The sequence below is a fragment of the Triticum urartu genome, chromosome 4 (genome assembly GCF_003073215.2).
Source record: "Triticum urartu cultivar G1812 chromosome 4, Tu2.1, whole genome shotgun sequence".
NCBI classification, from domain to species: Eukaryota; Viridiplantae; Streptophyta; class Magnoliopsida; order Poales; family Poaceae; genus Triticum; species Triticum urartu.
Window position 1 is genome coordinate 381,154,249 of NC_053025.1, and position 15,015 is coordinate 381,169,263.

The following is a 15,015-nucleotide window of genomic DNA, read 5'->3' on the forward strand; positions in this document are numbered from 1 at the left end:
AGGGTCTGAAGTAAACTACTCACACATCATCGGAGGGGCCATTGAGTCGATGTAGAGGCCCTCCGTGATCAATGCCCCCTCCGGTGGAGCTCCGAAAAAGGCCCCAAGATGGGATCTCTTGGGTACAGAAGGTTGCGACAGTGAAAATAGGGTTTTGTGGTGCTCCTGGATGTTTGCGGGGTACATGGATATATATAGGAGGAAGAAGTAGGTCGGTGGAGCAACGGGGGGCCCACGAGGGTGGAGGGCGCGCCCTCTGCCTCGTGGCCTCCTCGTTGATTGCTTGACGTCCACTCCAAGTCCTCTGGATCACGTTTGTTCCAAAAATCACGTTCCCAAAGGTTTCATTCCGTTTGGACTCCGTTTGATATTCCTTTTCTACGAAACACTGAAATAGGCAAAAACATCAATTTGGGTTGGGCCTTCGGTTAATAGGTTAGTCCCAAAAAATATAAAAGTGTAAAATAAAGCCCGTTATTATCCAAAACATATAATATAATAGCATGGAACAATAAAAAATTATAGATACGTTGGAGACGTATCAAGCATCCCCAAGCTTAATTCCTGCTCTTCCTCGAGTAGGTAAATGATAAAAACAGAATTTTTGACGTGGAATGCTTCCTAACATAATTCTCAATGTAATTTTCTTTATTGTGGCATGAATGTTCATATCCGAAAGATTCAAGATAAAAGTTTAATATTGACATAAAAATGATAATACTTCAAGCATACTAACTAAGCAATCATGTCTTCTCAAAATAACATGGCCAAAGAAGATCATCCCTACAAAATCATATAGTTTGGTCATGCTCCATTTTCGTCTCACAAGAATGCTCTCATCATGCACAACCCCGATGACAAGCCAAGCAATTGTTTCATACTTTAGTAATCTCAAACTTTTTTTCAACTTTCACGCAATACATGAGCATGAGCCATGGATATAGCACTATGGGTGGAATAGAATATAATGAAGGGGGTTATGTGGAGAAGACAAAAAAGGAGAAAGTCTCACATCGACGCGGCTAATCAATGGGCTAGGGAGATGCCCATCAATTGATGTCAATGCAAGGAGTAGGGATTGCCATGCAACGGATGCACTAGAGCTATAAATGTATGAAAACTCAACAAAAGAAACTAAGTGGGTATGCATCCAACTTGCTTTCTCACGAAGACCTAGGGCACTTGAGGAAGCCCATTGTTGGAATATACAAGCCAAGTTCTATAATGAAAAATTCCCACTAGTATATGAAAATGACAAAACAAGAGACTCTCTATCATAAAGATCATGGTGCTACTTTGAAGCACAAGTGCGGAAAAGGGATAGTAGCATTGCCCCTTTTTATTTCTTTTTCTTTTTTCTCTTTTTTTGGGCCTTCATTTTTTATTTGGCCTTTCTTTTTTTTTTGGACAATGCTCTATAAATGATGATCATCACACTTCTATTTATTTACAACTCAATGGTTACAACTCGATACTAGAACAAGATATGACTCTATATGAATGCCTCCGACGGTGTACCGGGATTGCGATGAATTAAGAGTGACATGTAAGAAAAAATTATGAACAGTGGATTTGCCACAAATACGATGTCAACTACATGATCATGCAAAGCAATATGACAATGATGATCCGTGTCATAATAAACGGAACGGTGGAAATTTGCATGGCAATATATCTCGGAATGGCTATGGAAATGCCATAATAGGTAGGTATGGTGGCTGTTTTGAGGAATATATAAGGAGGTTTATGTGTGATAGAGTGTATCGTATCACGGGGTTTGGATGCACCGGCGAAGTTTGCACCAACTCCCAAGGTGAGAAAGGGCAATGCACGGTACCGAAGAGGCTAGCAATGATGAAAGGGTGAGAGTGCGTATAATCCATGGACTCAACATTAGTCATAAAGAACTCACATACTTATTGCAAAAATCTACAAGTCATCAAAAACCAAGTATTATGCGCATGCTCCTAGGGGGATAGATTGGTAGGAAAAAACCATCGCTCGTCCCCGACCGCCACTCATAAGGAAGACAATCAAATAACACCTCATGTTCCAAATTTTTTACACAACATTTACCATACGTGCATGCTACGGGACTTGCAAACTTTAACACAAGTATTCCTCAAATTCACAACCACTCAACTAGCACAACTTTGATATCACTATCTCCATATCTCAAAACAATCATCAAGTATCAAACTTCTCTTAGTATTCAATGCACTTATATGAAAGTTTTTATTATGCCTAAAAGAAAATTGCCATGTTGTTCTAAAGGACTCTCAAAATAATATAAGTGAAGAATGAGAGATCAATTATTTCTATAAAATAAAACCACCACCGTGCTCTAAAAGATATAAGTGAAGTACTAGAGCAAAAACTATATAGCTCAAAAGATATAAGTGAAGCACATAGAGTATTCTACTAAATTCCAATTCATGTGTGTCTCTCTCAAAAGGTGTGTACAGAAAGGATGATTGTGGTAAACTAAAAAAGCAAAGACTCAAATCATACAAGACGCTCCAAGCAAAACACATATCATGTGGCGAATAAAAATATAGCTCCAAGTAAAGTTACCGATGAACGAAGACGAAAGAGGGGATGCCTTCCGGGGCATCCCCAAGCTTAGGCTTTTTGGTGTCCTTGTATTTTACCTTGGGGTGCCATGCGCATCCCCAAACTTAGGCTCTTTCCACTCCCTGTTCCATAATCCATCAAATATTTACCCAAAACTTGAAAACTTCACAACACAAAACTTAAAAGAAAATCTCCGTGAGCTCCGTTAGTAAAAGAAAACAAACCACCACTTCAAGGTACTGTAATGAACTCATTATTTATTTATATTGGTGTTAAACCTACTGTATTAAAACTTTTCTATGGTTTATAAACTCTATTACTAGCCATAGATTCATCAAAATAAGCAAACAACACACGAAAAACAGAATCTGTCAAAAACAGAACAGTCTGTAGTAATCTGTAGGTTTAGAATACTTATGGAACCCCACAAATTCTAAAATAAATTTCTGGACGTGAGGAATTTATCTATTAATCATATTCAAAAAGAATTAACTAAATAGAACTCTCCAGTAAAAAATGGCAGCAATTCTCGTGAGCGCTAAAGTTTCTGTTTTTACAGCAAGATCAAAAAGACTTTCCCCAAGTTTTCCCAACGGTTCTACTTGGCACAAACACTAATTAAACACAAAAAACACAACCCAAACAGAGGCTAGATAAATTATTTATTAATAAATAGGAACAAAAAGCAAGGAACAAAAAATAAAATTGGGTTGCCTCCCAACAAGCGCTATCGTTTAACGCCCCTAGCTAGGCATAAAAGCGAGGATAGATCTAGGTATTGCCATCTTTGGTAGGCAATCCATAAGTGGCTCTCATAATAGATTCATAAGGTAATTTAATTTTATTTCTAGGGAAGTGTTCCAAGCCTTTCCTTAACGGAAATTGGAATCTAATATTCCCTTCCTTCATATCAATAATTGCACCAATCGTTCTAAGGAAAAGTCTACCAAGAATAATAGGACATGAAGGATTGCAATCTATATCAAGAACAATGAAATATACGGGCACATAGTTCCTATTTTCAACAATAAGAACATCATTAATCTTTTCCATAGGTTTCTTAATGGTGGAATCCGCAAGGTGCAAGTTTAGAGAACAATCATCAAATTCACGGAAACTTAGCAAATCACACAAAGTTTTTGGAATCGTGGAAACACTAGCACCCAAATCACACAAAGCATAGCATTCATGGTATTTAATTTTTATTTTCATAGTAGGTTCCCACTCATCATAAAGTTTTCTAGGGATATAAACTTCCAACTCAAGTTTTCTTCATAAGATTGCATCAAAGCATCAACGATATGTTTAGTAAAAGCATTATTTTGACTATAAGCATGAGGAGAATTTAGCACGGATTGCAACAAGGAAATACAATCTATCAAAGAGTGATTATCATAATTAAATTCCTTGAAATCCAAGATAGTGGGTTCATTGCTATTTAAAGTTTTGACCTCTCCAATCCCACTTTTATCAACTTTTGCATCAAGATCTAAAAACTCCGAACTTTTGGGATGCCTTCTAACTAAAGTTGACTCATCTCCAGTCCCATCATTATCAAGATTCATATTGAAAAAAAGATTTAATAAGGGACACATCAATCACTTTTAGATCTTCATCCTTATTATCATGAAAACTAGAAGAACACGTTTTACAAAACAATCTCTTTTTGCACGCATCCTAGCGGTTCTTTCTTTGCACTCATCAATGGAAATTCTCATGGATTTAAGAGACTCATTGATATCATGCTTAGGTGGAATAGATCTAAGTTTCAAAGAATCAACATTAAGAGAAATTCTATCCATGTTCCTAGCCAACTCGTCAATCTTAAGCAATTTTTCTTCAATCAAAGCATTGAAACTCTTTTGCGAAGTAATAAATTCTTTAATACTAGATTCAAAATCAGAGAGCATCTTATTATAATTTCCATAATAATTGTTGTAGGAATTACCATAATTATTAAAGGAATTACTAGGAAACGGCCTAGAATTAAAATTACCTCTATACGCGTTATTACCAAAATTGTTCCTACCAACAAAATTCACATCCATAGATTCATTATTATTCTCAATCAAAGTAGACAAAGGCATATCATTAGGATCAGTAGGAGCACTCTTATTAGCAAATAATTTCATAAGTTCATCCATCTTTCCACTCAAAACATTGATCTCTTCAATTGCATTCACCTTTTTACTAGTAGATTTTTCAGTGTGCCATTGAGAATAATTAACCATAATATTATCTAGGAGTTTGGTAGCTTCTCCTAAAGTGATTTCCATAAAAGTGCCTCCCGCGGCTGAATCTAAAAGATTTCTACAAGCAAAATTCTATCCGGCATAAATTTTTTGTATAATCATCCATAAATTCAAACCATGTGATGGACAATTACGTATCATTGATTTCATCCTCTCCCAAGCTTGTGCAACATGTTCATGATCAAGTTGCTTAAAATTCATAATATCGTTTCTAAGAGAGATGATCTTTGCAGGAGAAAAATACTTAGAGATAAAAGCATCTTTGCACTTATTCCATGAATCAATACTATTTTTAGGAAAAGACGAAAACCAAGCTTTAGCACAATCTCTAAGAAAAAACGGAAATAGCTTAAGTTTAACAATATCGTTGTCCACATCTTTATTCTTTTGCATATCACACAAATCAACAAAGTTGTTTAAATAGGTAGCGGCATCTTCACTAGAAAGGCCAGAAAACGGATCTTTCATGACAAGATTCAGCAAAACAATATTAATTTCACAAGATGCAGCATCGGTAAGAGGAGCAATCAGAGTGCTAATAAAATCATTATTATTGGCGTTGGCAAAGTCACACAATTTAGTATTATCTTGAGCCATCGTGACAAGCAAGCAATCCAACACACAAGAAAACAAGAAGCAAGCGAAAAAGAGGTGAACAGAAAAAAGGGCGAATAAAACGGTAAGGGTGAAATGGGGGGGAGGGCGTGGAAAACGAGAGGCGATCAAGACTATAGAAAAAAACCTACATCTACAATACTAAATAAACACATATAGACTGAAATGTGTGAATAAACAAACTAAAACATATCTATATACAGTCGATTTAGAAAGAGTTAAAACATACTACCTCCATCCCATACTACATCCGTCCCTACAAAGGATAGAGTATTATGTATATGAACGGAGGAGGTACATTTGTGATAGGAGGCCAATTAACCTGCAAGTGAATCATCATGTTCATGTCATGCGCTTAACTAAATCGAGGCAATCATAGCACTCAGCAAGTAGTAGATAGCTTTTATCATGTGGCGATTAGTTGACAGATTAAGCTTCTCCCTGTTTTTTTTATGGGGAATGAGTTTATGCCTGATTCGTTGTGCTTTTTCTCTCAACAAAAAAATTGGTTTCTTTTTTTTTGGAAAAAATAAATTGGTTTCGAGCTTGGTTTTACGGCGATAGTTTCGAAGTAATATTTGTTCGCAACATTCTTTCAGTGTTGTCCACTCAGGGTTGCTCCACTTGTACCGTACAAAACGATGATGCGAACTGACGAGCTAATGGGTTAGCTGAAAGTTAGTGATGTCTGAGCAAGCCTCAGGCTGGGGATCACGTCTAAACTCAAATCGAAAACTTAAACATGGAAAGCTAATCAACTACTGCTAGGCAATCAGATAAGGACTAAGTGTGACTCCATTGTGGATCCAACTAGGAAACATGCTCCCCACACACTACTCCTGAACAAATAATGCACACATGAGCCAATAATGTTAAGTACCAACTTTCTTTCCCTCAACAATAGAGCATCTACTTGCTTAAGACGTTGATTTTCCGAAGAGAGGCAGCTAAAATAAAGAGTGTACAGCATATAAATTAATTAAGGTGAAAGTTCCATGATTCGATACAATATACTCTCTCCGTCTCAACATAAGTGACAATTATTTTGGACGGACAGAGTGGGTATCATCTACCGTCCTTGGTTAAAATAACTTGTTTATGGACAAACCACATAAACACTTTTATTTTCAAAGGAATTTTGACATCCCAAACATTCTTGGAGGTAGGAATGGAGTTCGAATTAATAACATCAATGTACATCCGGTTGTTGAGAAAGCTGAACCTCCATCAGTCTCCTAACTAGACGGAGCGATTCTTCCCAACGATTGCCCGCTAGCGACCGTCTAAACTGAATATTAAGGGGGATAAATTGAAATACCGTTGCAACGAACACCTCACGTCGTTGAACAATACAATACAAAGACGAATATTGAATGGCCAAGGGTGTCTCGCCAAGCCAAGTATCCTCCCAGAAGCGCGTACTAGCGCCGTTTCCAATAACAAACTTTGTTCTATTAAACAAGGATTGTTTGACTTTCATCAGTCCTTTCCAAAAAGGCGATTCAGTCGGCCTGACTATGACCTGGGACAAAGTTTTTGTCTCGAGGTACTTGCTGCGAAGGATTTGCGCCCACGTGGCATCCGTCTCAGATGAGAGCTTCCACAGCCACTTACTAAGAAGGCATCTGTTCTTGACCTCAAGATTCTCAATACCAAGACCCCCTTGGTCTTTCGGTCTACAGATTATATCCCATTTAGCAAGCTGGTATTTTCTTTTAAGTTCATCACCCTGCCAAAATTTGACAGAACCTACTAGGTGTAGTTTCTGTGATCGGGATGAGACGATCAAACACCTCTTTCTTGATTGCCTGTTGGCCAAAGTCCTTTGGCGGACGGTCCACATTGCTTTTAATATTACTCCACCGAATTCTGTCAACGCGCTATTTGGGACATGGCTTAATGGGATTGAGCCTGACTTAGCGAGACACATTCGGGTTGGAGTTTGCGCTTTGATGTGGACTATCTGGAATTGCAGAAATGATTTGGTTTTTAACAGAACATCACGTATTCATTTTTTGCAGGTTATTTTCCGAGCCACGACACTGATCCGTTCGTGGTCGCTACTCACTTTGATGGGGGCCAGGGAGCATTTGGTTACTGGATCTATCCGCTGGGAGATGGTAGCTCGGGATATTTTTAACCGGTTTGGATGGCGGTCATGTAATAGGATAGAATATTAGTTCACCTATCTATCTTTAGCCAGCCGGTTATGGCGTCTTTTCTTGGCTAGTTTGTGTTTCTAGCCCTATTTGGCTCTGTGTGAGCTTGTTGTCCTTTTTTTTTTCTACAGTTCGAGACTTCGGAACCTTGTTGGAACCTTTTTATTTGGTTAATAAAATGGCCGTATGCATCACTTTGATGCAGAAGCCGGGGAGATCCCCCTTTTGAAAAAAAAAGTATCATCTACCGCTAAAGGGGAAATCACGGCAATACGACTCCGATACAGGACATTTGGTGACATAGTTCAACCTAAGCTTACCTCTCTATAAGCCCTTAATGGAGCATATTATGCAAAGTTGTGTGTGTGTGTGTGTGTGTGTGTGTGTGTGTGATGAAGCTGATTAGCATTAGAAGGGAGAACGCGTGCACCAAGTATGTTGGGTAACTTTATCAAGGTAGGCCAGATTGAATAAATACGGGCCAAAACAAATCTGCGCAGTTGTCAAACTTTCTTCAGATAATGTATAGCACTATCTATCATGCATAGAACTCGAATCAGCATATGAGCCTGAGTCACATGACATGATACATGATTTGCTGTTAATTCATTTGCCCATACCACTTATTGTTTTTAATGCCTCGTCGCAATTAACACTAATTGCTTGATTGAGATCGCTAAGGCTAGCCATAGTGATGGTAACTTAGTTGGTATCATGCAGTTGGAAATAGCTAACATGCTGATGTGGCAGAGAATTAAAGAAGATAGAGAGGGTTAGAGTAGCATAGGTATGTATCGTATCATAATAAATGTTATACTACTTTATGTCATGCATTATAATAAATAAGACCATATATGATACTATTCTATGATACTATGCACTATAAAAAAATATGAGACCAACCCAAGAGCTAACCCTCGTTGACATTTCTTTTATAAAAGAAACTCCGTGAGCACCGCACGTTCGAGCTAAGACTCGAACTCGAGTGGGCTGGCACCTGGCAGCAATCTTAGCTGCCCAGCTAACGGGTCGACGTCCACTATGAAGGTACTATCATGCACTAATATCATATGTATGATACTATTATATGATACTCTCCATTATGAGTAGCCTAAGTTTTGTTTGGTTGTTCCCTAATCAATGTCACGCCACATATATGTCTGAATCGAATCCATGGATTTGTTTAAGAGAAGTGCTGCCGTGTGTCTGACTACTTGCCGAACTGCTTTCATTTCAGCTGCTTTTGTTAATCCCTAAAAATTTATACTTTCGTTACTATACGTAGACAGCGGAGATTCTGAACAAACAGCAGGAGGGACATCAATATCCTCTTAGGTGGGAAGGCAGAAGAAGCACTCAATCGACACACATGGAAAACGGGTTGAGTTCAACCCATGGTCCGTTTTGTAACTACTACTCCCTTGGTTCACAAATAGACGATGTTCTACTCCCTCCGGTCTATATTAATTGTGGCTGAAATGAATGTGTCTAGATGAATAAATTTGTTTTTTTGAATCAGACGTATATAGATACATTCTAATGTGTTTGTTCACTCATTTAATCCGTATATAATCTATGTTGAAATATCCAAAAGCATATTATACTGAACGGAGGAAGTACGTTTGGATGAGTAGATGTGACTTGTGAAGCAAAGTAAACTAGCGCGCTGGTTGCCGGGTTTCGATGGTCTCTTCCTACGCCGGATTTGAACACCCCTAGCAGTATGTAGCAGTTAAATACATGTCTAAATCAATCAAACAAACTGCAGTAACAATGTTGTTTTAGGATGCATCGAAGCGAAGAGGCAGATACAACAAACGCCATCGCTTGTATCACTCGCTTCTGTTTTTGTTCTTCTTGTGTCTTTCCAAGGGCACGTCTAGGTTCAATGAACCAGGCAGAATTCCGAGGCACTCACCACTCACACTCAGGTAGCACTAGTAGGCCCGACAATGCTACATCTAGGTAATCTTTTTTACATACTCATTCGTTCTCAAATATAAGTCTTTATAAAAATTTCAACAAGTGACTACATACGTAGCAAAATAAGTAAATCTACATTAAAATATGTCTACATATATCCGTATATTATAGTCCATTTGAAATATCTATAAAGACTTGGTCACCGCCCGCTCCCGTGCGGCTCCACATGCCGCACCGGGGCGCCCCAGACCCGGCCACCTAAGGCACGCCCTCCTCCTCCTCTCCCCTCACCGCCGCCGGAGGGCGTCGCCGGGGCAAAGCCCGGGCGGCGTCGGCGGCGGTGGGGCCATTTCACGGTGCAGTGGGGGCGGATTTGCCGCTCTTGGCGTCAGGCGGCGCTGGTGGTCCAGGGGCTATGCGCGCCGGCGAGTTCAGGGCTGGCGACTACGACGTGGCGGCCTTGGTGCGGTGCTGCGTGCGCCCGCCGGTGCATGGCCATGGAGCCAGCGGGTGGTTCGTCCCGTCAGCGGCGTCGGCGGCCGGAGGTCCTCTTCTTCGGCAGGGCGGCGGATTCGGGGCCCTCTCGCCCGGATCTGGCGCGGTGGTGGGCGAGCGGCCGTGGGGGCCCCGCGCGGGAGGCTGGTGCACGGCGGAGGGGCGGCTGGAGTACCCCGTCGTCCTCTCCGCCGACCTCCAGCGGGACGGCGGTCGTGTGGCTGTGTGGCGGGCGGATCTGGAGCTGCATCGGGCGGATCTGGAGCTAGAACTTGTGTGGTAGCTTCAGGTGGATCTGGTGGTGGCAGCTCATGGTGGCATCTTCGTGCGGCTGGATCCGGAGCTTCGGGGTGGCAGCCCGTGCTCCTCGCCTGGTGATTTTTGGTCTGGTGGTGTGCGTCGCGCCGACTGCGGCTCTTGGTGGTGATGCTGCAACAGCAAGGTTCGATCCCCCCGCCTTCAGTCTGCACTACGGGCGCTTCGGTTCTGGCCTCCGGCAGCCGTGCGGTGGCACGCGCGGGGCGCTTCGGCGTGCCTGATGTATGGTTGCAGCCCGAAACCATGATGGTTCTTGGCCTTGGGCAGCGCACCTCTGCTCCTTGCCGGCATGGTGCTTGGTGGGGCACGGTGGCTCGCGTTGCGTCCGTTGGCTCTGCGTTCGGCCGGCCATTGATGGATCTGGCGTCTAGTGTTGAGTTTGGCCGTCGGTCGTCTCCGCGAGGTGCGGTTGGCTGAGGCGGTTCGTCGTGCTTCTTCATCATTGGAGGGCTCGACGGCGGTGGTGGTCGGCTGCCGTATTGCTGTAGGATGTGCTCAAACTCCGGGTGAGAACCCTGCCTCGGCTATGCTGATGCCGGCGGCAACGGCGTCTACGGATGTCGTTTTCCTCGTAGGAGGTGCCGTCGTGGAGCTACAACACCTACAGTTCTTTGTTTGTGGTCTTCGGGTAAAAACTCAAGATCGGGCTTGCCGGATCGGATGACGGTGTTGTGTGCTCGACAACACTATCTCCTTGGAAGCGTCGTCTTGGAGACCCAAACAACGGCGTCTGTTGCTGTGTCTGGTTGTGGGTGGTGCGTTTGGTGGTGGTGGTGCGGCCTGCTCAGGACTGAGGGTAGTGTTTCTTCTTTAGGTGTTTCTCTTCGGCTGTCCTACGTGAGGTCTCCGGCCTGCTTCTATGCATGCTCATGACCCTGTTCTGTTGAGGCGAGCCTTGGGCTCTTGGTCTCGTCTTGGTTCACCTTTGCTCAATGACGAAGCAATGACGCCTCCCCGCCTTGCTAATCGTCTTGAACTTCCGTGGCGGAGCGCTCAGTCAAGGTTCGTGCTAAGCTTGGGCACAAGGTTCGTGTTAAGTTTTGGCACTCGTTGATTATGGATACTCCTCTGTTGTGATGTGGGGTTTGATACACACGTCGGTGCGGTGCGTTAGGCTGTTTGTAGAGTCTTGTTATTGTGATCCCTCGACGCACCCCTCACCTACATGGTCCTGTTACTATGCTAGTTAGGTCTTGCCTTATGTTGGGCGTCTTGTTCCTCTCTTTTCTTTGTAACACTTGTTACTTGTCTGGTTTTCGGCTTGATTTTCCTCATAAACGGAGTCAATTTGTTAAGGTTTTCGATCCGATTTTCCTTATAAACTGGATCACTCTCCTGTCATTATGGCCACTTTGAGTAATATATTCAGGTGGAGGAACTCCTCCCCCGGTGATTCTCAAAAAAAAGGGAGGAGGATGTAATGGGCCAGATTGCGATTTGTGATTGGAGTCAGGGGAGGTGGGGCCCACCCCACTTAAAATCGGAGGGATAGAATTATTGTGGGAAGGTTACGCAAGAATTTACGTTAGCCTTCATAGGTATATCATTATCGCTAGTAGGCCCCTCAAAAAAAGAGGTAGCACTAGTAGGTACAGTAAAGAAAGTTACGTTGGCTAAAACTAGACCGCGACGTCTCGTACCGTTCATGCCTGTGAGCCCAACAACGCTGATCGCAAAAGGGAAACTGTCTAGATTCATGGAAACAGCAAGCTGCTAACCGTAGCACCTTCTCTCCCTGGTGATGCGAAATAATAATAACTCAATCCCTGCAAACCAGCATCCATTTCATGGCCAATTAGCTGCCGGTAACTGCGGTCTTGTATTTTGGCAATAGAGTCGCAGATTGATTGATAGTATTTCATTCCCCAAGAGAGTACTAGCTTTTGCAGGTTATAAACCCCTCCCTCCACACCACACCCCGTCTCTCTCGTGAACCCTTCCTCCTCTCCTACACTCGACTCAAGGGAAGTGAATCACATCGGGTGATCGCAACATATTGGATTATTCGTTCCATTCAGGTGGGCAGTAGTGATGCTGGGGGCTAGGAGATCCTTCTCTAGGCTCGCTGCGGCGGTTAGGACGCCGGTGGACGTGCCGAGAATGCCGGCGTTCGACCACGTGCCGCTGCCCTACGACGGGCCGAGCGCCGTCGAGATCGCCAGGAAGCGCGCCGAGTTCCTCAGCCCCTCCCTGTTCCATTTCTACTCCAAGCCCGTCAGTGTTCTTTCTCGATCCATCTCTCTGTTGGAAGGAACCATCTATCTGACAAAGTACGTAGATTAAAATTCTGTTGCAACCCTTGTCAACAATTAATGGCCCTTTGCAGCTCAACATTGTGGAGGGGAAGAAACAGTACCTCTACGACGAGCACGGGCGGCGCTACCTGGACGCGTTCGCCGGCATCGCCACCGTGTGCTGTGGCCACACCCACCCCGACATCATCGACGCCATCACCGCGCAGGCCAACCGCCTGCAGCACTCCACCGTGCTCTACCTCAACCACGCCATCGCAGACTTCGCCGAGGCGCTGGCCGCCAAGATGCCCGGCGATCTCAAGGCACGCACGCACGCACGCACACAATAAATTGAACAAACTGCTGCACACGCATCACTATTATTTTTGTGTTATTATTATTTTTCGCTTAATAGAAGTACAAAGTAACGTAACGTTGTGGGGTGCATGATGGATGATAGGTCGTCTTCTTCACCAACTCCGGCACGGAGGCCAACGAGCTCGCCATCATGATGGCGAGGCTGTACACCGGCTCCCACGATATCATATCTCTCCGGAACTCCTACCACGGCAACGCCTCCGGCACCATGGGTGCCACCGCACAGAAGAACTGGAAGTTCAATGTTGTTCAGGTACGTACGTAACGTAGTAGTATGATCAAAAGAACATGAATGCAGCAGTGATCCTTGGTGCCCGGAAGACTGAACCTTTTCTTTGATCCCTTGATATGCGTTGCTCAAGAGTGGCGTGCACCATGCTGTTAACCCGGACCCCTACAGAGGCGCCTTCGGCCCGGACGGCGAGAAGTACGCGCGAGACGTCAAGGAGATCATCGAGTTCGGCACCACGGGCCACGTCGCCGGCTTCATTTCCGAAGCTATCCAGGTAGGTACGACGTACACGGACTCGTCACTGTCAGTCACTAAAACAGAGCAGAGTGAGCAGAATTAAGGTTTTCCCTTTGGCTTGAAGGGAGTTGGTGGGATCGTGGAGGTGGCGCCTGGCTACCTGCCCCTGGCGTACGACGCCGTGAGGAAAGCCGGCGGCCTCTGCATCGCCGACGAGGTCCAGGTGGGCTTCGCGCGCGTCGGCAGCCACTTCTGGGGGTTCGAGACCCATGGCGTGATCCCTGACATAGTCACCATGGCAAAGGTGCACCAAACAACTAGACGGGCACACGTGGCTTTTTCAGTTGCTGACTACTTTTTACAATTGGCACGCAGGGCATCGGCAACGGCATCCCTCTGGGCGCCGTGGTGACTACGCCGGAGATCGCGCAGGTCCTGACTAGGCGGTCCTACTTCAACACGTTCGGCGGCAACCCGTTGTGCACGGCCGGTGGGCTCGCCGTCCTCAAGGTGCTCGACAGGGAGAGACTCCAGGAGAACGCCTTCATCGTCGGCGCCTACCTCAAAGACCGCCTCCGCGGCCTCCAGGAGAAGCACCAAAGTTTGTGCATGCATCTTACTAATGCATCGGTCGAGATATTCAAATCGGTGGATTGGCTTTAACTTTTTTTGCTCTTGCAGTCATCGGGGACGTGAGGGGAGCAGGCTTCATGCTTGGCGTGGAGCTTGTGACCGACCGGCAGCTCAAGACCCCGGCCAAAGACGAGATTTGCCAGGCCATGGAGCACATGAAAGGTACTAGTGCGTAACTACTTGGTTTGGATTGGTCCTCCTTTGTGTCTAACACTGAGCACTGACTTTGGTTTGGGGTGCAGACATGGGCGTTTTGGTCGGAAAGGGGGGCTTTTACGGCAACGTGTTCAGAATCACTCCCCCGCTGTGCTTCACCAAGGAAGATGCTGGTAAGTTGTTTCATCCACTTCGATTTCTGTGCTGTGTAACCCACTACTATTTGGGTACAAGTTGCACATAAAATTGACTAGATCCTTGTTTTTGGTGGTGATGAATGCAGATTTCTTCGTCGATGTGATGGACATAGCGCTGTCAAAGCTCTGAGCTTCCCAACCAGCACTTGCGATGGGCTCCCTGCCATGTCGAAGCAACTCAACTTTCCACCTGAGTTTAACGGAAGTAGCCGCAGTTTACTTCTGTGTTTACCTTACGTCGTGTAGTGAAGCAGACGAAATTTGGCCTGATGCAACTTGTATAAGACCTTTACTTTGTTGAAATATATTAACCGCCTCTCTCCATCAGTTCAGACTTTTAAATGAGTTGGCCGGTGCATTAATTCAATATGGTATCCGAGCCAAGAGGTCTTGAGTTCAAAACCCTGCATTCAAAACCCTGTCAACGCAGTATTAAATAAAAAGATTCTGTGACCTATACAGATCTCACGTTTAAGGATTATAAAATAGCCTAAACGTGAGAGGGAGTGTTGAAATATATTACCCGCCTCCCTCTATCAGTTCGGACTTTTGGGTCAGTTGGTCGGTGCATTAATTCAATATACTTGCCTCTCAAACTACAGAGATCCCGAA

At 44.2% G+C, this 15,015-nt stretch overlaps 1 protein-coding gene across 1 annotated transcript; it reads left to right on the forward strand.

The window, feature by feature from the left end:
* Window positions 1-12,233: 12,233 nt before the first annotated feature.
* LOC125553863 (alanine--glyoxylate aminotransferase 2 homolog 3, mitochondrial-like) lies at window positions 12,234-14,742 on the forward strand. Its single transcript, XM_048717527.1, has 9 exons — window positions 12,234-12,550; window positions 12,663-12,893; window positions 13,031-13,201; window positions 13,311-13,454; window positions 13,542-13,721; window positions 13,793-14,018; window positions 14,099-14,212; window positions 14,293-14,379; window positions 14,490-14,742. Exons 1-9 carry the CDS (start codon window positions 12,368-12,370, stop codon window positions 14,531-14,533), a joined length of 1,380 nt encoding a protein of 459 aa, XP_048573484.1. The 5' UTR covers window positions 12,234-12,367; the 3' UTR covers window positions 14,534-14,742.
* Window positions 14,743-15,015: the final 273 nt, after the last annotated feature.

Bases quoted from the DNA above. Each gene is read 5' to 3' on its own strand.
- LOC125553863 (XM_048717527.1), top strand. From the start codon at position 12,368: ATGCTGGGGGCTAGGAGATCCTTCTCTAGGCTCGCTGCGGCGGTTAGG. The intron at 13,202-13,310 runs GTACGTACGTAA...GCGTTGCTCAAG, and splicing joins GGAAGTTCAATGTTGTTCAG to AGTGGCGTGCACCATGCTGT. The intron at 14,380-14,489 runs GTAAGTTGTTTC...TGATGAATGCAG, and splicing joins CTTCACCAAGGAAGATGCTG to ATTTCTTCGTCGATGTGATG.